Source organism: Centroberyx affinis, unplaced genomic scaffold, assembly GCF_046629955.1.
Source record: "Centroberyx affinis isolate AG114_WGS23_722 - 3 ecotype Tasmania unplaced genomic scaffold, CSIRO-AGI_Caff_v1 ptg001798l_1, whole genome shotgun sequence".
In the NCBI taxonomy this organism is placed as follows: Eukaryota; Metazoa; Chordata; class Actinopteri; order Beryciformes; family Berycidae; genus Centroberyx; species Centroberyx affinis.
Genome location: NW_027280188.1, coordinates 23,232 through 48,723, shown reverse-complemented (window position 1 = coordinate 48,723; position 25,492 = coordinate 23,232). Strand labels below are relative to the sequence as shown.

Sequence of the window (25,492 nt, the reverse complement as noted above, 5' to 3'; positions counted from 1 at the left end):
GCTTACCGTCAACTATGAAACAGCTATGAAAATAACAAAATCAGCTATGAATTTGTTTTGCCAACAAGTCTCGTCCATGTAGCCGGTGCCCAATGCAGCCATAGAACTCCATTGTATTAAAAAAAAAGATTAAAAACCCGTCACAGAGCCATGCCTCTGCAGCATATTTCATCATCACCATGCACCGGGCCGGACGACTTTTTCCTCAAACAACTTAATAAGCCGGCTGTAAACACTTTGCCATCTCAGGAAAGTAGTTCCGTAGCACCGAAAATAGTCCCCGGCGTAATGAAGAATTTGTTCCCATTTGAATTTGATTTGGTAATAACTACAACAGCCTGACTTTTCATGGTAACAGTTAACGATTTTTAAAATGTAAACTATGTCTTTGTGAGCTGTGTTTCATGGAGTTTAGCTTACAATTGGAGCCAATGACTTCCAGGTTGACGGCTAAAAACGGAACGTGGGAAGTCAGAAAGTAACAGGAGGAGAGCAAACGCATTGTTGATTTTAGTTATTTTCATAGGATTTGTTGACGGTAAGAAAAGCATTAAAAAAAACACCAGCCTTATCCTTTGAGAAGAGCTTAAACCGTTCTGCCATTGAAGCTTTGAACTCACTGCATTGAATGTCTTTTGTCAATGTATTGTTGTCTTCCAGTTTTGTATGAATATTGTGGTGTGTGTGTGTGTGTGTGTGAGCATGTATGTGAGGCTTTGTACAGAGGGTGGAACCAAATCTCCTCTTGTAGGACAATAAAGTATCTATAAAGTATCTATGTATGTATCTATCTATCTATCTATCTATCTATCTATCTATCAGACAATGGGTGCCAACATTTCTTGATGTTATCTACATGGAGTTATCAGCAGCTTTAATCTTGTTTTTTTGTATCATTATTATAATCTTTTGTTGTTGTTTGCTTGTTTTCCACTATGTACTTGATCTGATTTGTTGTGTTTGTCTTTGATTTGTCCAATGACTGTACACTTATACTCCTTATGGGTCCTGGGACTATATATCCAATATGACAGTGTGTTGTTTTGTTATATCCTTGAATAAAAAAAAAAAAAAAATCATTTCCCAAACTTTGCAGACCTGCGCAGAAATCCTGCATTTTCATTTTCACATGTGATGCTGAGTGGGAACAGGCCGGCGTCACAATAAACAGAACAGGAATGATTCGGAACTGATAAAACCTTTATTTCACTTTAAATTGTCTTTTACATTTTGTCCTGTTTATAACATGTAAGGTGAAACTAGAGTTGGATTTTTTTTTTTTAAAAGACATACACAAATCTAGTATTACGTCAATAACCAGGGAGGGAAGATGTTGAGGGTTTTTTTTTTTTTTTTTGTCGTTTTATTAAATTTTTTTTTTTGGTGTCCTTAAGCTAAGTCTAAATTTTCACAACCACGTGCGCGCTAAGCAATAAAACCGTCACAGAAGCAAACTTTTTTTTTTTGTAAATTTTCTTTTTTTTTTTCTTCATTTTTTTTTTAGGCAGAATACTGGGTCAGTAAAAACAAAACGATTGGAGATACCAGATATACAGACAGGCTCGGTGCCACATTCACTACTGCATGGGATCTTTTTTCTTTTTTTTTTTTCCTTATCAAGCGTAGAATAACTGCCTTTTTTGTTCAGCTAAAGAGAAAAAAGGGGCGGCAGGGAGGAATTTTTTTTCTTTTTCTTTTTTTAAACTTCAGTGCATGAAAACATTTGTCCCCAGCAAAAAGGAAAAAAAAAAAAAAAAAAAGACTGAGACACATGACTGTTTCTACACCTACGGAGTGGAATGTGAAGGTGGTTAATGACAAGGTTATTGTGACACTGAGTGGGAGGAAAAAAAAAAAAATCGACTATTTCTCATCAACTATTTCTACTGTTGAGGGAGAGGAAGCGTCCTGGACCGGCTCTCAGCTCTGGACTTCGACCCGCTCCGCTGCGCTCTTCTGACGGACGCGTCATTTTTTTTTTTTTTTTTTTTTTTAAACATTTTTCAACTCCTGTCTAGTTCGGAACGACAAACATCTGCATTGCTTTTGAACGCAACCCGTTGTCGTCGTGAACAAGGCTTGTGCTGAAAAAAGTAAACGCATTTTGTGCTCACGAATCAGACGGTTGTGACGTGTTTAAAAAAAAAAAAAATGACGAATCCGCGTCCGGTCCACTAGAAGCTGGATTGATACCGGCACACATCTGGGTTTTTTTTTTTTTTTTTTTTTTTTTTTTAACTCTCTCTGCTGCAGATCTGATCTTCTCACAGTCTTCCAAGCGGGAGAAACCACAAGGAACCTGATTTCTCCCCCCCCGCCTCCCAAGTTCAAATATACATAAAAACGCAAAAGATCAGATCTGAAAATGACACGGAATCTTGATTTTTTTTTCCCTGTTTACGCAGACATGAGGAGAGACCAGACATGAGGAGAGACCAGACGTGTGTCGCTAACCGCTCATCAGACGTTCCCTCCTCTCTATATAAAAAAAAAAAAAAAAAAAAAAAGCAGCCAGGAGCTAAAGATAAATCGAGCCTGAATACGCAGAGTGTGAACCAAACTACAGGATGGTCTCAATTAGGCAGGTCGACACTTCCAGAGATAAGACGACGAGTTAAGTCTTTTCTGATTGGCTGCTTGGGAGACAAAAACATCGAGCCGGGCTCCTCGGCGCCAGAAGCAACACTTAAAAAACTACGGCGTCCCTTTTTTCCATTAATCTGTTTACTTTTGAGACTGAGCTGGTTTCGTGGCTACAAGGCCTATCCTCCACCTGACCTTTCTTCGAACACCGGTCAGATTGTTGGATTGGGATACACCTTGAGGGAAATAAGAGAATAGAGAGCGAGCCCTCTACTCTCCTGTCTTACAGTAGTAGTTCCCCGTTTTTTTTTTTTTTTTTTAACAACTCAACTTTTACGTTTTCGGGGCGACCAGCTGACACGCTCATCCAGAAGGAGCGAGCAGGTAGCGGCTTCGGTGTCTCGTTAACCGCCGGGCCAACCTGCCAATACCGAGTTTTTTTTCTTTCGTTTTTTTTTTAATGACGCCGTACTTGTGGAAACGAGGGAGCGGCAGTTTTAAAACGCCGCGGCACAGAGAACAAACACCCGCTCAGTGCCTCCAGCAGAGTCACATGGTGATGAACGGGGTCGGTGTGAGAAAGCGTGCGTTCTCGTCCGCCAGATCGCAACATTCAGCAGTGAATGGAAACGTACGACTTTTCTAGACTTGTCAGTACGGGGCTGTCGGGGCATAGAGGGGAAAAAAAAAAAAAAAAAAACTGAACGAAAATGATCTAGGCAAAATGCAAAAAAGAAATAAAAGCAAAATCAAAACAGTTGAAGGTAACGGCTTCAGGGGGGTTTCTTTGCAAGCGGGTTTCAACGAACAACATCCACAGATCTCTTCGTTTCCAAAAGACAGATTTACAGTTAAGCTCTAAAAATGTTTACAATTTTACAGTTTTCAAAAACCAGAAAAGGTGTGAGTCATGAGTTTGATTTGTTATACACACACACACACACACACACACACACAAAAACAAAAAGCAACGGAAAAAGGGAAGTGAACACGTGCTTGTTAACAAAGTGAAGGAACAGAGTGGGACCGCAGTGCTGATGCTCAGCAGCACCTGGACAGGAGGTGGAAACGTCTAAAATCTTCTGAAACTCTCAGATGGAATGTACTTTTTTTTTTTTTTTTTTTTTTACTTTTCCAAATCAATCTTTTAGTTTAAAACTGGAAATGTGTGGAATGGTGGAAAAACAAACCCTGGGTCCCGTTGGATCTGATTTTTAGTTCCGTGTTAATTAACAAACAATGAAAAAAAAAAAACAACAACATGGTGAGTGAGTCTGATTACACAGCAGGTAAAATGAATGTAGGGTTTCGTTTTTTTTTTTTTTTTAGATTAGTCAGTGTCACAATACAGCCTTGTATGACCCTTCTGTATAAACCTCAGCAGAATTGCACTGCCGCTCAAAAATTACTAAAAATAAAAATAAAAAAAATAAAGTTTCAATCCCCACCCCTCCCCCTCCCCCCCCGACTGATTATTGTTTCTTGCTAATCGACGAGAATTGACTCGCCTTCTATTTTCCGGTGACAAGGTGGAGGAAAAACTAAGCATCACAGTGTTTGTTGAAAATAAACGGACAGTTTAATAACCTTTTTTCAACTTTCAACTTTTTTTCAACTTTTTTGTGTTGTTTAAAGTGGATAAAACCAGCCATTTGCCAGTACACTAAGAAAAGCCAAAAGAGAAGGGAGGGACAACTATATAAATGCATTAACTCGCTAGAGAGAGGAGGGAGGGGAGGGAGGGAGGAAGGGAGGGAGGGCAGGGGGGAGGAGGGGGGGTGAGAGAACGTACTGTCTTCTGAAATGTTAGGAAGGAGGGAGGAGGAAACAAAGGGAAGAAAACGAGGGAAGAACGGAGGAATGGAAGAGAGATTCGGGGGGAGTGGGGGGGATAAAAATGGGGAATGTGGGCTCGTTACTCAGAGACAGGTATTTATTTTGTGGTTCTGGATTAAAACCCTCCCTGGGTGTTGTAAGACGAGGCGGCCGGCGGTTCGTCTGCCGGCCCGCCTTGGAGTGCCATGACGGAGGGATGGAGGGAGGGAGGGAGGGGAGGGGAGGATGGGGTGGAGGAGTAGGGCTCGTTTTGTTTTTTTTTTCCACCCCACATTTCATTTGTGAAGGTCAGGTACTATTCATGCTGTTGGTTATACAGAAGGGAAGTCGGGAGGCTGGGTTGAAAAAAGCAGGAGGAGGGAATGAACTGAGCTGTATATGTGTAAGAAGAGAGGAAGAGAAGAAAGAGAGAGAGAGGAGGAGGAGAAGGAGGAGGAGGAAGAGGAGGAGAGGAAGTTGGAGAGTGGGGGTGGGTTAACAGTGAAGTGCGCTCTAGTTCTCTCCCTCGCCGGCGTCGGCCTCGTCTCCCTGGTTTTCTGATGTCCACAGCTGCAGGGGGAGAAAAAAAAATCAATTACCAATCAATCAGCACATCAATTGATCTACCTCTATGTATATATGCAAATTATTTATCAACCTTTCTGGCTATTAAAGCTGATTACCTAACTATGGACATATCAAATTAATCTACCTTTCAATCAATTTATCTGTTTACCAAAATTGTGCTCCATCATCTATCCTATTGATCCTATTGATCCACTTTGTATGTTTTCCAATTCAGAATTCAACACTTTTACCAACTTTTAAGGACAAATCCACCCGGATCTTCTTACATTGTTAGTTATCATCAAACCATGAAAGAAATTTACTTTTCTGGTGAACCCACTTTCCTTCAACCTGCTTCGTCTACTTCTACTGCAGTGAGTGATTTCCTACATTTCCCAGAATGCCTTTCAACAACCTCCGGAGAAGAGGCGGGAACAATCAAAGGTGAGCGTATGGGTGTGTGAATATATAGCTAGCTGGACAACATGACGGCAGCTCAAAAACACATCATGTCTTGATACTGCATTGCATTCTGGTCTCTCTCCTGCTCCTGTAGGTGGAGAAACTGGTCTCTCTCCTCCTCTACGATGGATCTCTCCCTGTATGATTGTTGAACGTCTCTCTGTGCAAAATGGCGGCTCTAGAAAGAAGCCCTCGCTCTTTGATTCTGAGGGACTGACACCAAAACCTGACGTTTACCGCTGAGGTTTTACATCCTGAAACATTTTCTCATATCAAACTCCACTGGAGCTGCTGGAGACATCTGGAGGTGATGTCACCTCGTCTGTGATTGGCCGGTTATCCACCAAGAAGAAAAACACAACTAACTACTGAGAGCCAGATCAAGCGAATTAATTTAGATGCACATCACTGCCCTGATTACTGGCAGCAATCAGCTTAAGACAGTATTTCTATTATGTTTATATGGTTTAAAGTAACGTGATTTCTCTAATCACCCAGTTTGTCTATATGCATTGCAACAGCCAGGTTGCGTCTGTTGACCTTTGACCGTTTTTAAAGTCCAAATAAATGGAAAGATTAAGCAGAAGTCTAGGTGTGTTAACTGGGTTCTGCTTACTCCAGTTATGACCATACCCCAGTTAAGATAAAGGCGACATGACAGGTTCAATAGTAAAAGAATATTGCCTTAATTGGTTTAAGATTTAATTATTAGTGCGCATGTAAACCTACTCCGTGTGGATCTTTTTTATTTCTAGACTAGCTTTGTAGATTTTGCTCAGTTTTCAGTATGATGTGAACTGACAGCAGCCAGGCAACATGACAGTCATCTAGGCCATATTACTGAATATCTGAAGATTAATGTTCTCAACAGCTACATGAAATGTGTAGTCAGATGCATCACTTCCATACTCATCCAGAACTTTTGATGCAATTCCTGAACTCAAGTCCTAAACATAAACATCTTGACTGTTTTCAACGACAGCAGGCGTTCTTTCAATATTGTCTGTCAATATTATACGTATATAAGTGTGAAAAGTAAAATTGTGATATACGATGATATACAATTCCTACATGATAGAGCTGGCAATTTAATGAAACTAACGAAGGTATGTAACCAGAACACAGTAAGGCACTAAAAACAGATGTTGACAGCTCCTTTGTGTGTGTGTGTGTGTGTGTGTGTGTGTGTGTGTGTGTGTGTGTGTGTGTGTGTGTGTGTGTGTGTACTCACAGTGAGGTTGTCCCTTAGTAGCTGCATGATCAGAGTGCTGTCTTTGTACGAGTCCTCGTTCAAGGTGTCGAGTTCGGCGATCGCCTCGTCGAAAGCCTGTGAGACGGACAGAATGAAACCGATGTGATGAAAACTCATTTATTTAAACACAGATCAGGTTCGCCTCACATCATGTGCTCCATTTATATGACGTCTGTTCTTATGTGAGTATGGGCAGGAGAGCCGAAGTTTGGCATCAGCAACACAAGAGTCAACGGCACACAAGTCAAACTTTTGGTATCATGACAACTAGTGTTGAAACTAAGGATCATTTTGTTACAGATTTACCCGAGTATTTGATCGGCTGCTCAATAAATCGAATAAATATAAATCTCAATAAATCTAGTTCAATTAACAACTTTTGCAATGAAACAGATAAAAGTTTATTGAATTTTTCTTCTATTTTCACATCAAAAGAGTCATTACATCCAACATTCAATTCACCATATAATCAACCAAGAGCCAAATAAGGCAGTGTATGTAGTGCTAATGACTTATCATGGCAGCCCTAGTGACTGTGTGTGTGTGTGTGTGTGTGTGTGTGTGTGTGTGTGTGTGTGTGTGTGTGTGTGTGTGTGTGTGTGTGTGTGTGTGTGTGTGTGTGTGCACCCACCGCTTTGGCCAGAGCGCAGGCCTGATCGGGCGAGTTGAGGATTTCGTAGTAGAAGACGGAGAAGTTGAGGGCGAGGCCCAGCCGGATGGGGTGTGTGGGCTGCATGTCCTTCTTGCTGATGTCGAAGGCCTCCTGGTAAGCCTGCTGAGAGTTGTCCACCGTGGCTGCAACACACACACACACACACACACACAACTCCCACTATTACCTTTATGGCAGGAGCACATACACCACCGTATGCTGCAGGACATCTGACATTTATCGAGCGACCGAATCCCATCTTCCATCAAAATACCGCACATGCTTTAGGATGATCTGAAATCTGCACATTATAAGAGTTCAGCTAAGAGAGCAATGACAAATGATCGGGACGTCCCAGACTGCACCGGGAGATCGGGACGTGGCGTGCCGAACCCTCTCACACTATGAGAGCAACAACATGCTGTTTACACTCTGATCTAGAAAACTTGTCTGGGAGCGTCTGCGTCTGAATGTTTCCATGTTCAGGGTATTTGACAGACGATGGTATTGACAAGAGAAAAGAGAGAAATGAAGGGGGAGAGAGGAAAGATGGAAGGAATGAGGAGAAGGAAAGATAAGAGACAGATAGAGAACGTCTACAGCATCTGTAGCATTTGTTTTCACAAACTCAAACAAGCACTGCCACTTACTTTTATTTTTAATATTGTTGAACAAAACCAATGACTGAGGAAATGAAACTGTAGTTTATTCAGAAGACATGCTATGTAATATGAAGACTATGAACACTAGGCAGGGCAGGAAAAATAACTCTTTCAGTCACTAGACAAAGCAGTCACTCACTGCAGGGTATCTGCAGGTTTCAGGCCAAATTTAACACTTAAAAGATGCTTTCATGATACTGGGAATTGAATCCAAGACAGAAAATAAGAAACAAAGTTGGCGAACCCAGTCCATTTCTTACTGGACATGGCCAATTAAAGTTCTGAAGCTATAAATGGGCAGAAAAAGAAACAGGACAACAGGAAATTAATTGCTAAAAGACATGAAGTCCAAGTGTGTTTAGTAAAGCAGACAGGATGCAGATTGTATTACTAACCCTGTTCTGGGTTCATCTAACAGTGGTCATGCAGTGAAACCCGTCATTGCATTGCAAATTAATTGGGGGGGGGGCACGGGGGGATCCCAGAGAGCGGCATTTTCCCAGTATTTGGCATATTTTAGTACTCTGCTCTATTATCTACCAAATCTAAATGGCTGGTAAAAAGAGTCAAACTAATTGGCTGGTAAAAATGGCCGATTTTCCCAGTTAATTTCCGGATGGAGAAGAGCACAGTGAGAAATTGAAAAACACCCTTTCTCTAATGCCTCTATCTATACTATTGCATTGTACATCAATGGCACAAAGCCAATGTTAATTCCATGTTACTTTTTACATTACATCTTAAGCATTTAGTGTATGAAAACATGGTTTTAGGGCAGTTAGTCAACAGTGAAGGGTTCAGTGTCTTGTTCAAGGACACAAGGGATCAAACCTGTGACCATTCAGGTGCAGGACGGCCTCTCTAACCACGAGGCCAACCTGCCTACCTGCCACTGTCTGAGTCTAGTGTCATCACATCCCATTCAATGGAGGCTTTGCTTATTTCCATGACAATCAGAGTCAGAGGATGGATAACCGTGACAACAGACTATTATGGGACTATTATGGGTTACTGTCTCTTGGCAACAGTCTGAATCAGTCCGTTTCCCCCCTCAACAACAGGAACTACAGCAGAGTCCCAGGGATAAAAACACACGTCAAAGCGGTTAAAGCAAACCAAAGGTTAATAATTGACGGGTGTGACATTCAAAAAGATGCTACACGTCTCATTTGTAAACATCAATATCATTGTCAAAGTAATATCCATAGCTTCATATAATTACTGTAAACCAATGAGAGCATGGTGGAGACGACTGGTCGCCTGTTTCTCACACCAGTGGTATTGTTAGTGTTACTGTGGACATGATGCTGTGGCTCGCCTATTCCACACCAAGTGCCTCACTGCTGCAAGTGGGAGGAGATGAAAATAAATAAACGCATCGGGATTTGATCGGGCGTCACGTAGCCGATACGGATCACTCAAAACACACTTTAATCGATCCTGTTCTGATCTTTGATATCAGCTCAGGACGTTCCTAAATCTGTGCATCCCTAATAAAAGCAGCAACTAACTCTTCTATAAGCAATAAAAAGACTCTTTACTGTGAGCAATAATAAGGGCTGCTAACATTTGAGTAATAAAAAAGGACTATTTACACTGAATCTCTAGCAGCTCTCTGCGCTATAGCCGACCCTGACCTCTGAATTTCCCTTCAGGCATCAATAGACTTCGATGATAAATAAAAAAAACATGTATTTGCTCTTCTTTTGGTAACTAATAACTCCTCGCTTCTTTCACTGACAAAAAAACACAACGCCACTCTTCTTGGAGTGCTAAAACCAAACATCTACTCTCTCTGCCGAGTGACCAAACGTAACCGGTCGGTTCTGAGTAACTTCAAACCAGATACTCACCCTTCTTTGTTTCCCCGGAGGCCACCTCTGACAGGTATCTGTAGTAGTCTCCTTTCATTTTGAGGTAGAACACCTTGCTCTCCGGCTGAGACGCGTTGGCAATGAGGAAGCTGTCGAGCAGAGCCTGAAACAGACGGACGGCAGGACGGGTTCACAAACAGAAACACAAAACAGACCAGCGGAGCAGTGGTAGACTACCGCACTAAGAACTGCCACTGCAGAGGGGAAACCTGAGATTAAATAATGCAATTTCAACAACTATGACAGATGGCGATTAGTACTAATAGTTGTAGTGGTATTAATATGCACCACACACGCCAGAATTAATGTGTTTCTTATAAAGTCTTACCACTGCAGCCTTCACTAAAACATGATGTCACATAAACTCAAACTAACAGAACTACAAAGAACCACTGAAAGCTAATTCTACTCTCTATATAAAGTGTGTGGTTAACGGGACAACTTTTATTTTAGAATCAGTATTATTACTATTATTCCCTTTTTAATAATAATAATAATACCTTCTTATCTTATTCCTTTTTTATTGTAATACCTTCTTATCTGATGTTTTTATCGTTTTTATGTTTTTATATATGTCATACCTTCTTATCTTATGTTCCTATCTTATGTTTTTGTCATGTATGATCTTTGCCTATTTTCTGCTTTCTATTTTGAAGCACACTGAGTCTACGCCTGTCGTGTGAAATGTGCTATATAAATAAACTTGACTATATTTCGTACCCTTATAACTACACATTCCAGTTGTAAGAGACAGCGTTCATCCAGTTGCACCAATGAACCCAGTTGCTCACGAGTACATAGCCGAAATGACATCACCCTTTTTTCAAATTTCACTCCTTCTCAAACGTTCTTACTGTTCTTCAAGGATTCACACCTGCAACTTGGGATACAACACATTCACATGCTTTATTTAGACTACATTCAGCTAACTCTCAATTATTTTGCAAATATTTCAGCCTCTTTAATCAGCTGCCACTCCACTTTGGTTCATTTTTTCTGTGTGTATGGTAAATGATGCTGTCTGCAAAACAAATTTCCTGCATTTGACAATAAATAGAACTGGCAGCAAGAACAAGAGTGTGTAGCTACATAACCCTCACTACCTTCAGCCACTTCTATAAATAACCAAGTTTTCTTAGTTGACTTGTTCTATCAAAAAAAAGGAGGCCACATTTTTTTTGCCAGTGGGGTGTCACCAACTCGCAGCACGGATGTGTCATACTCTTAACTCTAGTATCTGGTATCGATGCGGCCCTCGTCTGCTCTTCTGAGGAAGGCCGTTCCCGCCTCATGTGATCAGGACCGGCTTTCCCCCAGAGCATCTTCTCACTGAGACCAGCTTTGTTTCAATGAGTATATTTACATGGACAGCAATAATCTGACTATTGGCCTTATTCTATATAAGACAATATTCTGATTAAGCTGTTTACATGGGTTGCTTATAGAACTATTACATTCATTACTTACTAGAGTTGTCACGGTGGTGCCATTTTGACACCGGTGTTGTTTCCCTTGTCACTACCCGATCTGAGTCACTACCCGATGCACGACTCAGATCTCTCATGCCACTTTAAAACGACAGCCTAGGCCATCATCTTACCCTAACCTCAACCATACGGACTCCTTGCCTAAACCCAACCGGCGCATGCGTGACTCAGATCAGGTGGTGACTCAGATCGGGTAGTTTCATCCCTCCCCAACACCGGCTATACCGGTTATACCGCCTGTCGCCACTAGAGGGTCTAAGCGCTATCAAAGTCAGCGTCACTACAATGAAAGTGAAACTTAAAATTCCTCTCCAAACTCACGTTAACAGCATTTGTAAACGGTAACACTTTTTAATCAGCCATTTATAACACTGCTCAACACTCACAGAGTTAATGTGAGTGCAGTGCAGTGATTCTGGCATATTGCCCTTCTTTAGGCTACCATTGGATTGTACTGGACACATTGCTGTCACTAGCTAAGGACAAATAATTAATCCTATTCATCCTAATCTGTCATATTAATGATCAGATTAATGATCAGTATGTTGTTAGTATGTCCATTTATCATTTTGTAGCCTAACTTGAACATGGAAGCTCTGAATATGTGCTTTTATTTTACAAAATAACGGTATTCCCGGTGTGGGGCTAATGCCACCAGTGTGGACTCCAAGACCGTAGCTGTAACCAGCAAATGTTTGGTATTTTTACTGATAAATGACTAAAACGATTAATCGAGTATCAAAAATGTAATCCATTAATTTTGTGTCGATCAACTAATTGATTCAGCACTAATTTAGTCCAAACTGAAAAAAGAATAAGAAAGAAACGCTTCTTGGATCTGAGGTAGCAGAAGACAGCAGAAACGGCTGCTCTGTGGTTGGCGGGCACAATACCAAAAAAAAATATACAAGGGATTTTCCTTTCCAGTCAGTTCCTTTCCTTTCCAGTCAAAGTATGAATGAGGAAGTAAAGGAATTAATTCCCCAAAGAAAAAACCATGGCACTCCGTTTGCAGGTACGAACGATGTAAAAAGACTGTATTACAGCGGCTACAAGAACTGGTCTTCAGAGTGCAGAGTCTGTCCAGCTCTTGGTCGATACGCGTTAGTCGCTGTTTGTATCATAATAAAAGGCTTCTTATGTTTTTGTACCTGCAAACGGAGTGCCATGGTTTTTCTTTGGGGAATTCACACTTTTACTTCCTCGTATGTGACTGGCAAGGAATATCCCTGATATATTTTTAGTCCAAACTGGTTGAGTCCATTCCTTCGACCCATGTTGCCTCATCTCCAGTGTCATCATGCCTGCAGAAGTCTCCGCTCAGCTCGACGTAAACGAGTCGGCAGTCCGAGGACGGCAGCATCCCACACGCCCACCGACACCTAAGCCCTTCTGGGTCAAGATCATGGATATATTTTTATCCCCTGGTCCAATCAAAGCTCTCCCTTCTCCAGCCTTCCTCCTGCCTCATGGACGGCACGTCTCCACCCGTCCTCGCCTCCCTCCGTCCTCAACCAGCGCAACACTGTAGAAGTCTTCCAGTTTGACCTTGAAGGTATTATTAGAAGTCTGCTCAGGCGCTGACAATTTGAGCCTGGTTCTGTCCTAACCTAATCGGGACCTGAGGGGTTTTCACAAGGCCTGTGGCAGATTCAAGGCCACAATCGTTTATGCTTTCCTAATGAGCCAACAACCATATTTTTCAACAATATCTCTGAACCACAGAGCGACTCAAATCTGAGCAAATAAGGGAGAATTTCAGCTGGCTTGACACAGCTGATTCTACTCTAGCTCTGCTTGAAGCTCGACTCTCGCTTTAACTGAATCAACACAAATCAAACAGCATATACAAAGTTGGCTACTTGACAAATGTATTTAACGCACAAACTGACATGTAGAAAATTTGGTCAGTGAGAGAGCACCAGTGACAGTTTTGGTAAGATTTTCGATATATCACCCAGCCCTTCTGTAAATATGACCCTTTAGGGAACAGAGAGGTTCGTTCCTGTGTTCCAAGATGGCGACTGATCTCTGTACAACACCACCACACACACTGTGAGGTTTCTCTGAGCTCAACGCAAGGAGGAACTCACAGTGTTGGTGGCTAGAGCTAGAATGAACTGTTTGTGTATGTGAACATTGTTTAGAGCAAGTAAGTACTGAAAGGCTCGGTCATATGAGAACATAATTACTGAGATGTCGTTCCTGTAAATATGACCTATTAAGAAACATGGAGGTTTGTTCCTATGTTCCAAGACGGCTATTTATATGTCGTACATAGAGGGTCATTCCTATGCTAGAAATATTTCTTACTAATTTTATTTTGTTCTTTCTTTCTCTCTTAATGCAATTTTACTAGACAAATTATGTATCTTTTATGTTTTATGTGAATTTGCCTTGTGTATGAAATGTGCCAGGCTATATAAATAAAGTTTGCCCTGCCTTACGTTTAGCTGATTCAGAGCTTCAGTTCATTCAGCTCTTATTCAGAGTGACTGAGCTGAGTGAGCAGGTGGGAGGTTCAGTGTTTTGCTCGAGATTGACCTTTTGGTTACAGACCAGTCTAACCGCTAACCATCTCCTCCCCTCCTCTCCACTGCAGGTCATTTCATTTCTCCTCTCCCCCCACCCTCCCTCCCTCTCCTTCCTTCTCCCTACCAGCACGTCCTTGCAGATGTCTTGGAGTTCGGCCTCGATCTTCTCACGGTATTCGCGGGCCATCTGCTGTTTCTTCTCGTTGCCCTCCGTCTTCTGCTCGATGCTGGAGATGACGCGCCAGGACGAACGGCGGGCCCCCACCTACAGCAACGACAACCACAAACAGCTATTAAGACAAGATCCAAGTTTTTCAAACATCATTATTACGTCTCGATTTGGGGAACAAAAATATTTTACTGCATGTTTGGCATTGCATGTATTGCAACATCATGACAATTTTCAACTAGGCTTAGACCAACATATCTGTTTGCCAATTTACTGGGACAATATTGTCCTTTTATTAAATAACAGATATCGGCTAATCAATGTTGTCCATTGCCGATACGATGGAGGTTCCTTCCTGACCACAGCTACAGAAAAACTGTCTGTAAAACCTGCCATGAAATTTTCTTTTCTTTTCAAATTTATTAATTCGATTGTTCACTAATGTTTTTGTAAATCAAGTCTTCATTTTAAGGCACAAACGTATCCCAGAGTTTCCCTACCATTGAATGGATTTGGTAGATCACCCTACATTAAAGAGCTGCTAACCCTAAAATAATTTTGTTAGTCTTAGTGTCCAATGATGGTCTAAATGCTGTTTCAGAGGCTTTTCCACCCTGACATATACAGTTCTGGGGAGAACGCTGAATACCAGTATTTTTTGGTATGATAATGAAAAATTTTAAAGAGATCAGCACAAAATATCAGCCATCAGCAGCTTCAAAACTAAAATAGAAGTATTGGTATCAGCCATCAAAAACCGTACTGATCGAATCCTGTTTTCAGTTTCAGTGGGTGTGCTACGCGACATTAAATACTTCAATATTGAGACATTTCAAAACTAAAAATTGCGATATGCCACCTGCTCAGATCCATTTCTAGGTCAGAGAGGAAGGAGGCAGAGAAAGAGAGGCAGGGGAGGGTTGGGTGGAGAAGAAAGAGAGGAGGAGAAGAAGAGAGAGACAAAGAGGGCAGGAAGAGGAAAGAGGTGAAGGAGAAAAAGGTGGGAGACGGAAGAGCAGAGAGGGAATCAGAGAGATAAACGGCAACACCTGAGATGAATAAGAAGCACAGGAAATCCGCATAACAGACTGAATGAGAGAGCCTGAATTTATTGGAAGATGCTGCATCTCACCTACATACAGTGGGCACATGCTTTGTTCCTGTTCTTCATTAAATTGGGGCAGTGCTGGCCATCTTCCAGGTATGAAGGAAGGCAGGTGTGTGGGTGTGTGTAGGTGTGTGTGTGTGTGTGTGTGTTTTTGTATAAAACCCTTCCTGGTCCTGAAACCACCATTGCCGTCACTAAGAATGTGCTTTAGTACTTGCTTGATTTAAGTTAAAAACATCTGTTATCACACCTATTCAGTGAATGGAAGGTATAACGGGATTGAGTGTGTCTTGACCGTCTTCCTGAGGTTTAAGACTCTTTGGCAATACCACACAATAACCATGGAAACAGGTTAACAGCCCACTTCTTCACCAATATATCCCTACCAAGTTCTACCTGTAAGCACATTCAGCAGAGTTGTAAAATACATATTTACAGCAGCTGAAGACCTCCAGGAAGAAACCAGGAATGGCTTGTTAAATAACCTGACTTTCTTCACTTCCATTGAAGAAAACAGCATGGCGTAACTATTGGAATCAACCTCAATACGTCTTATATCCAACTTAAATCCGCTCCACCGTGCATCCCTGCAGGGCAATTAGCCGGCGCAGAAGGAATGTAGGAAGCCTCAAATGATCCAAGTCACAGGATGGAGCCACAACGTAGTCTAATTGGAAAGTTTTAAATAAATTCACTGGATTAGATTTACTAGTCTGTTTGCTGTTTTTAGAGGTGCACCGACAGGGAGGCAAATTACCACAAGACACATGCTGCTAAATACTGGCCGTGGCTACATGTGGCCCTTTTTCTTTTTTGAGCGTTTTCGCCTTCATTGGAAAGTACAAAGTAGAGAGAGACAGGAAAAACTGGGAGAGAGAGAAGGGGGGATGACATGCGACAAAGGTGTCCCCGACCCAGGACGTTGTTCTTTACACGGCACGTGCCTTAGACCACTGATCCACCAGGACGCCCGCACTCGTCTCCACTTTGACAGGTAACCAGTCATTATGTGTGTGCTCTAAAATCTCATTAGGCAGGTGCACCGACACCAGTATAGTTATCAGTCCAGTTCCAGGTGAAAATACTTATGCCTTGTGCCAGAGAGGGCCATAGACAAAATAACTGAGCACTGATTAAGGCTGTAGGAACGAATATCAACATTCTAATTTCAGTCGAATGTGAAAAAGAATCAGATTTGAGCTCCAAACGGCCCGTCAAACGCATCAAAAACCAGCCGACTGAACCGAACACATCCGCGGCTCCTCATGCCTCGGCTCCACAGACTCTCTGTCTCTCTCACCATCTCTTCTACCAGCCTGCTGCTTGGTTTTTCAGCACACATGGCAGAAAGCAACCAGCCTAGCAACGGCATTACTCCTAACTACTCCCCCAAGCAATGTTTGGAAGACATTTGGATTCTTCTCAGTAAACAGGCAAGATTCAACAGAACACCGACTCAAACCTCAAATCAAAAGAAACTGAAAAACTGCATATTGTAAATCGACTCCAGATCCAATCTCTATCTGTTTAGAACGCATTGTCCGCTCATCTGGCCCTGCTTTCATGTGTCTATTTTATGTAAATTTTATCATCAATATTGAGATTTCAGTCAAATTTGACTTATTTCAGTGAATTTATAGACACATTTAAATTTTTAGGGGCAATTGGTAGTCCTAGTACTGATGATGATGAAATTATGTTTAAATGGGAAAATTAAATGGGAGGGTGACAAGGAGCCTGGATAAAGACTTTTACAATGGAAATTTCTTCGCCTGAAAATTTCAAACAATCACGTAATTTGTGATAAACTTTCCTGCATTAAAGTCCGTTGCTCTACCAAGTGAGCCAAGACACCAGTGAGGCTGTCTGAGAAACTTGGGGCTGGGAAATATGGTTGTAATCAATATCACAATAATCAGGACCAATATACTTTGCAATACATATGCAAAATCACATGTTAAATAATCAAATTAATGTTCATTCCACTGAACTGAATGGTAATATTAGGTGTGATGTCAAACAAAACTGAAATTTTCAAATAATAGCCTATTCCTTAAAATGTTTCATACCTAATTTTGTCAGAGTTATAAATAACATTTGCTCGTTATGATCAATTTTGACAATATCCCAAAATCACCATATCATCACCATATGATTCCACTGAAAGACGATAAATGATAATATTGAATTATCGCCCAGCTCTACTTACAGGTATTGTGTCTCTCGATCACGCACAGCAGGTTTTTTTTTTTTTAGGACTGACAGAGAAACCGAACCTACCGAGTGACCGACAAGAGTGACGTACACTAGCTTCTGGTCACAGCTACAAGCTAGCTAGCCAAAATTAACAAAATCAAAACACCCAAAAAAGTATTCACAGGTACTCGGTGCTGGTGAAGTCTCAAAATCGAGGACTGCATAACCGTAAACAGTAGGGCTGCAACTAACGATTATTTTCATTGTCGATTAATCTGTCGATTATTTTCTCGATGAATCGATTAGTCGTTTGGTCTATAAAATGTCAGAAAATGGTGAAAAATGTGGATCAGTGTTTCCCAAAGCCCAAGATGACGTCCTCAAATGTCTTGTTTTGTCCACAACCCAAAGATATTCAGTTTACTGTCATAGAGGAGTAAAGAAACCAGAAAATATTCACATTTAAGAAGCTGGAATCAAAAAATTACTCAAACCCATTAATCGATTATCAAAATAGTTGCCGATTAATTTAATAGTTGACAACTAATCGATTAATCGATGAATTGTTGCAGTTCTAGTAAACAGTAACGCAGCATCAGAGAACCGCAGGAAGTTTTTAGGTCAGTCTCCTTCATGTGAACGCTGGCGTTTTTAAGGTAAAATCCGCATGTATAAAAAAAAACAACAACAACCAAAAGAGTAAAAAAAAAAGCCATTAGATGGATGCCGTACCACGTTCTTGTAGGCGACGGAGAGCAGGTTGCGCTCCTCGTTGCTGAGCTCCAGGCCCTGCTCCGTCACGGCCTTCATGGCGGCCGCCATGTCGTCGTAACGCTCGGCCTGCTCCGCCAGCTTGGCTTTCTGCACCAGGTCGTTCTTATCCATCTTTTAGGCTAGAGGCGGGGAGAGAGAGGAAGACAGACACAGAGAGAGAGAGAGAGAGAGAGTGTTAGTGTTTATGTCGACTTTCACATCAGGAATCAGGTCTTTCTCATCCATCTCCAAGCTGGAGGGGGAAAAGGGAAAGACAGAAAGATAAAGTGTTTGCATGGACTTTTACATCTGATCTTTCTTATCCACATCCAGGCTTGAAGAGAGAGAGAGAGAGAGAGAGAGAGATCAAGCTGCATATAGAGATGGAGACAGACACAGAGACAAGAGAGAGAGAGAGAAGGAAGCGAGGAGAAGTGGAGTAAATGAAGGGAGAAGGGGGTAAGGAACAAGAAATTAGGATGGGGAAAATGGGATGAGGAAGTGGAATAAGAGGCGAGGAAGAGAAAGAGGGAAGAGGATAGAGAGGGAGGGAAGGAGAAAGAGAGCGAAATGATAGGGTGAGAGACTAAAGTGTGAGACTAAAGTGTGAGTTTTGGGGAAGTGTGAGGTTCGAGGGCCAAAAATACAAGTGGAGCATGGTGAAGGGGGGGGGGGGGGGGAGGCTGAAGGCAGATGAGGAAAGGAAGGAAAGGAAGAAAGGTCTTTGAGAGGGTTGCAGGAAGTCTCCAGGAAAATAAGGATAAGTTTAATGTTAGGAATGGTTTCACTTTACCATATCATTCACTAGAAGGTTGCACAATGACTGCCTAAGTATATAGACGACTACTTTGAGGCACTAAGACTGCCAGGGTTTGGGGTTCAATTCCCTCTGAGGCCATCCATGCTAACCCTGAATACAGTCACGGTACTGCAAGGTAGGGCTGGGCGATAATTCAATATTATCGTTTATCCGTCTGAATTGATGATGACAAGCAAATTTTACTTAAAAACTCTCATAAAGTGAGTTGAATATTTCTGTTTTGTTTGACATCACACCTAACATTACCATTCGGTTCAATGAGATGAACATTAATTTGATTATTTAACGTGATTTTGCATACATGAACCATATCATGATATATATTAAGAGAAAAATCCTTATGATTATCATGATATTGATTTCAACCATATCGCCCAGCCCTACTGTAAGGTGCTTTGGATAAAAGTGTCCATCACAAGCTCTATGTTAATACCCATCTATATGGGTTTTCACCTGGAATTAACTCCCATTACTTACATTATTGTCCAAAGTGACTTACAATAAGTACATTTTGTCAATAGTTACTACCTGGAAAAAAGTGCATCTTTAATGGTGACCTCATACTGCACCAGTAGGCATAAACAAAAACTCTCCCTAACTGATATTCCATGGTTTTATGCTTTTGAATGATCCCTCCCCTCCCTGTGTTATGTCCTGCCCCAACATCCTGTTTCATCAGGACACACACCAAATCAAGGAAGTAAAGATGCCATTTCATGGGGTCTTTCAAGGTCTGGAGACCCCCTGGCACGCCCTGGGTAATGCCATTAAATTAGCCTTTTCCACTATAATTTAGCAACTTTCATTCTCCTAAAATGACTTGAGTGGCTGTCAGTCTTTCCGACTCACAACAACAAAGTGACACCTTCTTCTGACCTCTATCACTGCAGTCATGAACATCCAGAAGGTTAAACTCTGACAACCAATGATGGTTTTTGTTTTCCCCTTTTCAGGCAATTTCACTTAATTATTGGAAGAAAATGGTATTTATGGAGCATCCTGCTGGTAGCCTAAGGCAGTGGTGCTCAACCTTTTTGTCTCGTGACAAGTGAGGTGGAGTGCTAAACAGTTCAAAGAATGATTTTTCCTTTTTCAGCTCATTTCATTAATTATCAGAGGAGGTCTAGAAGCGGAAAACTATTCAGTATTTCAGAGCAAAAATTTGAGAAAAATCTGAAAAATAGACATGGTAATTAATTTGTATGGGAGGAATATGTTTTTTCCTATTCCATTATCTCACGACCCCCTGGGATGTCCCGACTCCAAGGTTGAGAACCACTGGTCTCAACCTTGGAGGCGCGTACCATGTAACTGCAACGTCGTGGGTTCGAATCCGGCCTGGGACTTTTGTCCCATGTCATCCCCCTTCTCTCTCACCCCCGAACTTTCCTGCCCATCAGCTATCAATTAAAAAGGCAAAAATTCCCCAAAAATAATAATTTAAAAAAAGTATTTATCACAAAGATAAAACAAATGACCCCCATGAATAATGCAGGCTCTCTTTGGGCCAATTAGGAACAAGATGCAGCATCCTCCAAGTGTCATCAAAATCAGACCGGAGGTGTAGCGGTTATGGGCTTTCAAATTTTGTCCTTTGATTATAGCATCCCCCATCAGGCCAATCAGTCTTTTTCTTTTTTAAACGCCACAACAGCGTCAAAATACTTAATCCCTCCAAGTTTCACCAAAAAATTATCTATACGAATATATATACGTTTGAAAAAACAATCACATTTCAGTTTAAAATGTTGACCAGTAATTATGGCGCCCTCTTTAGGCCGATCAGTGTATTCTTTTTAAACGCTGAGACGGTGTGAAGATGCTTCCACGTTTCATCAGAACCAGACTAGAGTTTACCTGAGATCTCCTGTTTAACAACACCAATAACAGCTGAGCCATAGTCCCCCGCTAGATTTCATCACACGGGGGACAAAACGAAGATAAATGTGTAAATTACAAATAGATTTTTTCTCGTTTCGTAAGATACCTCACGAGCCTGAGGACGAGAAACACTGTCCTGAAGAGATAAACCAGGAGCCGGCTGGTGAAGCAGCTCCTTCCAACCCGCAGCTTAGCAGGGAATGAAAGGTTTAAAGCGGCACTGGTGTTGGCTTGACAAGAGAATATTGTGGGATAATGATCTCACTGTCATTAAAGCCTCCTAACAACGCAAAGAAAAAAAAAACCTAACCAGCAAAGACAAAAAGGCACTTTTATAAACTGTCAAAAACCCTTTCAATTCCAGTGAAATGGCTGCTCCCAGTTATTTCCCCCCCAAGGGGTTTCTGCTCTCCAGATGAATCTGTAGGTCTAAGTAGGGCACTGCCTCGCCTCCACCTCCTTTACATCCACATCTCACACGACACCAGCTCCACAATGGCTTTTAACAGCTTTAACATCTGAATTAGCATATTTAATTAACTTGAATAATATCATAAATAATATCTACATTAATACTGAAACCTCAACACTCAACATGTATTTTAACACCAGAATTAATAAATTAAACAAATAATACACTTCTACATCTCCTACACTTAGAATCTGTATATTAACAATGTTCATTTTTAATTTCTCAGTTTCGACACTTATTATGGAGACGGTCCTTCACCCAGTGGACCCGGGTTCAAACCGCCGCCCTGCTGAAGTGTCCATGAGCAAGACAGTCCAGGGCTGCTGCTCTGTAGCTGACCCTGACCTCTGACCTGCGGGTATCTAGGGTAAAATGACAGCCGCAAAAATAAAGTATTATTTGCAGTTCAATTACGCATTCTAACCCCTGTTGACACCAGAAATATTTACTTCTGCATCTGTTACATCTATATCTTGGACCAAAAACTGTTGAAATATTTGGATTTATGTCCACAGATTTTAGCAACAGAATTCGCAGATTCAACAATAAATGAACTTCTGCATCCACTACACACAGATCTTATATTCAAACAGCTAAACAAGTTCTGATAATAAAATCAGGATACATAACTTGTACGACTGCTGATTATTTTTAGATCTTATAAAACAAACAATTTCTAAAAGTATTAACAGAATAATCACTGTACTTAATAACCTTATTAATAATTTTTGCATATTCTGCATCCATTATAGGGAAATTGTACGTGGCAACTGTTGAATAATTTGTATTTAACTGTATTTACTGCAATTTTCAGATTTCTTAAGACTTCCGACTGCTTCATATCCAGATAATACTAGCCCAACTGAGCAATTTCTATTTTTAAACTATTTTAAATGGAGAATTCATCAACTTTTTGCATTAAAAGAAGACTACCTACATTAACCCATCACATGATATGGTGGTCTTAGCTGCATTTCCTTAGCTGCAAAGAACAAACGAATGGAGTCAAATCAAAACTCAGTATTTCCTCTGTAAGCTGTGAGGAAACATGCTACAAGGGCTGCAGAATGGAATCAGGTCTTTTGTAAGCAGGACTTTATCTACCCGTATCTTATTTTTTATCTTCCAGTTGCAACCAAGAGGACTAAACTTTGGAACAGCCTGTCCGAGGAAACACGGTGAGCAAACAATCTTCTTTTGAGACAAAACTGGAAACTCATTTTACAAACTTGCTTTCAAGTGACTTAGAGTTTATCATTATTATATAGATCTTACAGTGGACTATTAACATGTCATGTTTACTTCGTGATAATTTAAAGCGCTGTAATAAGGAAAGTGCAGTGTAGTATTAGCTTTAGTAGTATTTAGTAGTGTTATCTAAAATTTCACATTAAATGGCGCATAGAACAGAATGTACTAACTTTAACCAACCACATGTCCTCCATGTAAGCTATGACCAACGTTTTAAGTAATGCTGAACTAATGCAGAATGAAAAAGTCATGATTAAGTGTGAGGTATCTTAACAGCAGCATGACCGCAGACCTGACAGCCTTGAGGGGGAAAGATGTTAGCACAGGAACTTAAAACAGGGTCATTCCCAGTTCACCTAAGCTGTGGCACTGCCACTGCTGCTGCACCTCTGTACAGTTAGTCTGCAGAGTAACATCCTGTAGGCAGAAGCCACCAACAGTTTCTCTACTGCTGATGCAAAGGCTGAGGAGAAAACATGAACTATCTGCAGATAAAAGAGTACAGTTCCATTTGTTTTACTGAAAAATATAGGTTCAGACTATTAGCTTGGGGGATCATTATATAAAATTCGGATATCTACTTTGCCTGTTACTGTGATACTATGTTGATCTGAGATCTTCAAAGTAAAGAGACCTGAAATCCCTCGAAATGTATCTCTGACATGTTAAAATGTCTTGTGGTGTCAAGGTTGAGTATATGGGGAAATCTGATATCTTTGTATTGCCCAAATAGCTAACATCAGCATCAGTATGTTTGTACTCCTACTCTCAAATGTTCAACGTAAATTTAAAAAAAAAAAAAAAAGACTCTCCATTCTCCAATCATTATCCGCTCTTGGGCAGGTGGAGTTTTTATTTGTCAACAACTTTCTATCGCACCTGTTATGTTAATTTTGGTTTATAGTTTGGTTGACTTGATGTAATATACGCCTGATGTTTTTCAGCTGCATAATTTCCATGTGGGGATCAGCTGGACAGGGCAGAGCCAAGCACAGACAGGGATATACAGTATGTGCACTGTAAATAGAAGGGAAACAATGCAAGCTTTTCAGCTAATACAATGGGAATCCTTTGAGTAGAACATGCATCCGGCAGCATGGCATTCATGCAGTAACGTTACTGTCATTTCAACACCCATGCCATGACGTTAGCCTTGCTACGCCTGCTGTCAAGACTATTCAGGTGATTTTAGCAAGCTTTAGCATTCGTCAAGTAGCTCTATAAATTAATAAGATACAGCTTATCACGGTTACAGGCGTTTTCATATACGTTAGTTAATCGCTGCAGCGACCCACGGCTCGGTTAAAATTGATCCAACTTGGCCTAATAATCTGGCACGCCACCAATACATTGAACATTACATTAGCAATGCCGTTACCCAACCACCTAGCTAGCTGCTAAGGTTAACAGGCTAACCGCACCAAAAAAAATCGTCAATACTAGTCTGACCCGCATCGCTTCAATATACACGTTAACGCGAGCTATCGCAGTTTCGGGCCAGCTAGCCGCACTCCAGGCCCTGAATATGTGGGTAGTAGTCGGCCTGCTACGCCCTCTCTGTCGCATTCCCTTGCGGAATTTTAAGATGGAGAGATACCGCGAGCTAGCAGGCTAACGTCACAGCGCGGCCGTTAGCCCGGCTAACGGTAAGCTCAATGGGAGCTGACCCAGTTCAATCAGAATCGCGCTGCATATGTGCTGACACCGAGGTGTGAAAATACGACAGATATTGCAATTCGCAGTTCCTCCTCGTTAAAACCTGATTAAAAGGCCCGAAATGCTTTTGAAATTTAACTCACATTTAAGGGAAACTCCCGGGAAATAGGGGGATGTTGGCAGCCACACGCACTACTACACGACGGCCGTGCTGAGCCAGCTAGTAGTTAGCAGTCTGATAATCAATCACGATACACAAACCACATCGATAATACTCTATTCTGTGCCGCGGATATGGCGAGATATGTCGGCTGGCTGCTTCGGTCGGCAGCTCAGCGTTAGCCTGCTAGCTGCTTAGCACTGGCTGCTAATATATCTAGGTTGTTCTCACGACGGCCGGACAGGGTTGCTAAGCTGTCAAAATGGCCAAACTTGGGTGCTTCACCCTCCCTTTCCTTGTGGAGCTGAGCGACCACGAACCCTCATGGAATCAATCGGAGCCTGCGTCTCAAATAAAAACCGTTATACACCATTATACAGCACAAAGACCATCAATAGCCTAAAGGCAGGTATTTTGTGAGTCATTTCTCGCTATTCAATCAAACGTCTCGGCCTAAGTCCTTGCACCCAGCCCCAAACCACAATAGGCACCTTCCGCCGCATAGGCTGGGAATGGGGCCACCGCTGGGCTGGCGTTTCTCCAAAACCATACTTCTTACCCCGTGTATAAGACAACAATCGACTGATATGCAGGTGAACTCACATTTAGAATGTACTGGGAATCCTGATTTTATTCTCTGAACGATGGGAGTTATCAAGCTGTCCTCCGTCCGCTGCTCAGGGTATTCAGGGCAGTACCACTTCCGCCTGCTCTGACACTTCCGCTTCCTCTAAACCCCACCCCTCCCCCCGCCAGTATCCATGGTGACCGCGCCCCGGGGTTTACTAAGCATCTTGCAGGGGCTTTGACGTCAGGAGGACCATGGCAACCACTACAGGATGACGTGCGCCGGTCGCCATAGCAACTGTCTCCATGAGGCCGCTGTCGTATCTGAGTTCACCATCGTGTCACCTGACAGCCTGTGTGGGTTACAGTGATTTTACAGCAGTCATGCATTCTAACAAATAGCAGCTCACACAACGAGCTGTGGAAGGAATATATTAACTCATGGCAATAAAGTAATCAATAAATCAAGCAAGCAAGCAAACTGTCAACCAGTTAATTAATTAATCCATCAATTAAAGCAATTAATCAATTGATTGGTTGATTGATTGATTCATTCATTCATTCATTCATT

At 41.6% G+C, this 25,492-nt stretch overlaps 1 protein-coding gene across 2 annotated transcripts; it reads right to left on the bottom strand.

The window, feature by feature from the left end:
• Window positions 1-1,187: 1,187 nt before the first annotated feature.
• On the bottom strand, window positions 1,188-25,093 carry LOC139652457 (14-3-3 protein beta/alpha-1). Of its 2 annotated transcripts, XM_071529542.1 has the most exons (8): window positions 24,958-25,093; window positions 18,094-18,254; window positions 14,013-14,153; window positions 9,847-9,970; window positions 7,311-7,474; window positions 6,659-6,754; window positions 4,940-4,968; window positions 1,188-1,966 (listed from the first exon to the last, which is right to left on the bottom strand). In XM_071529542.1, the coding sequence occupies exons 2-8, from the start codon at window positions 18,244-18,246 to the stop codon at window positions 1,921-1,923; spliced, it is 753 nt and encodes a 250-aa protein (XP_071385643.1). In that variant the 5' UTR covers window positions 18,247-18,254; window positions 24,958-25,093; the 3' UTR covers window positions 1,188-1,920. The 2 variants fall into 2 exon arrangements, with proteins under 2 accessions (XP_071385643.1, XP_071385642.1); XM_071529541.1 differs by lacking the exon at window positions 1,188-1,966 and having other exon boundaries at window positions 2,191-4,968.
• Between the last annotated feature and the right edge of the window lie 399 nt (window positions 25,094-25,492).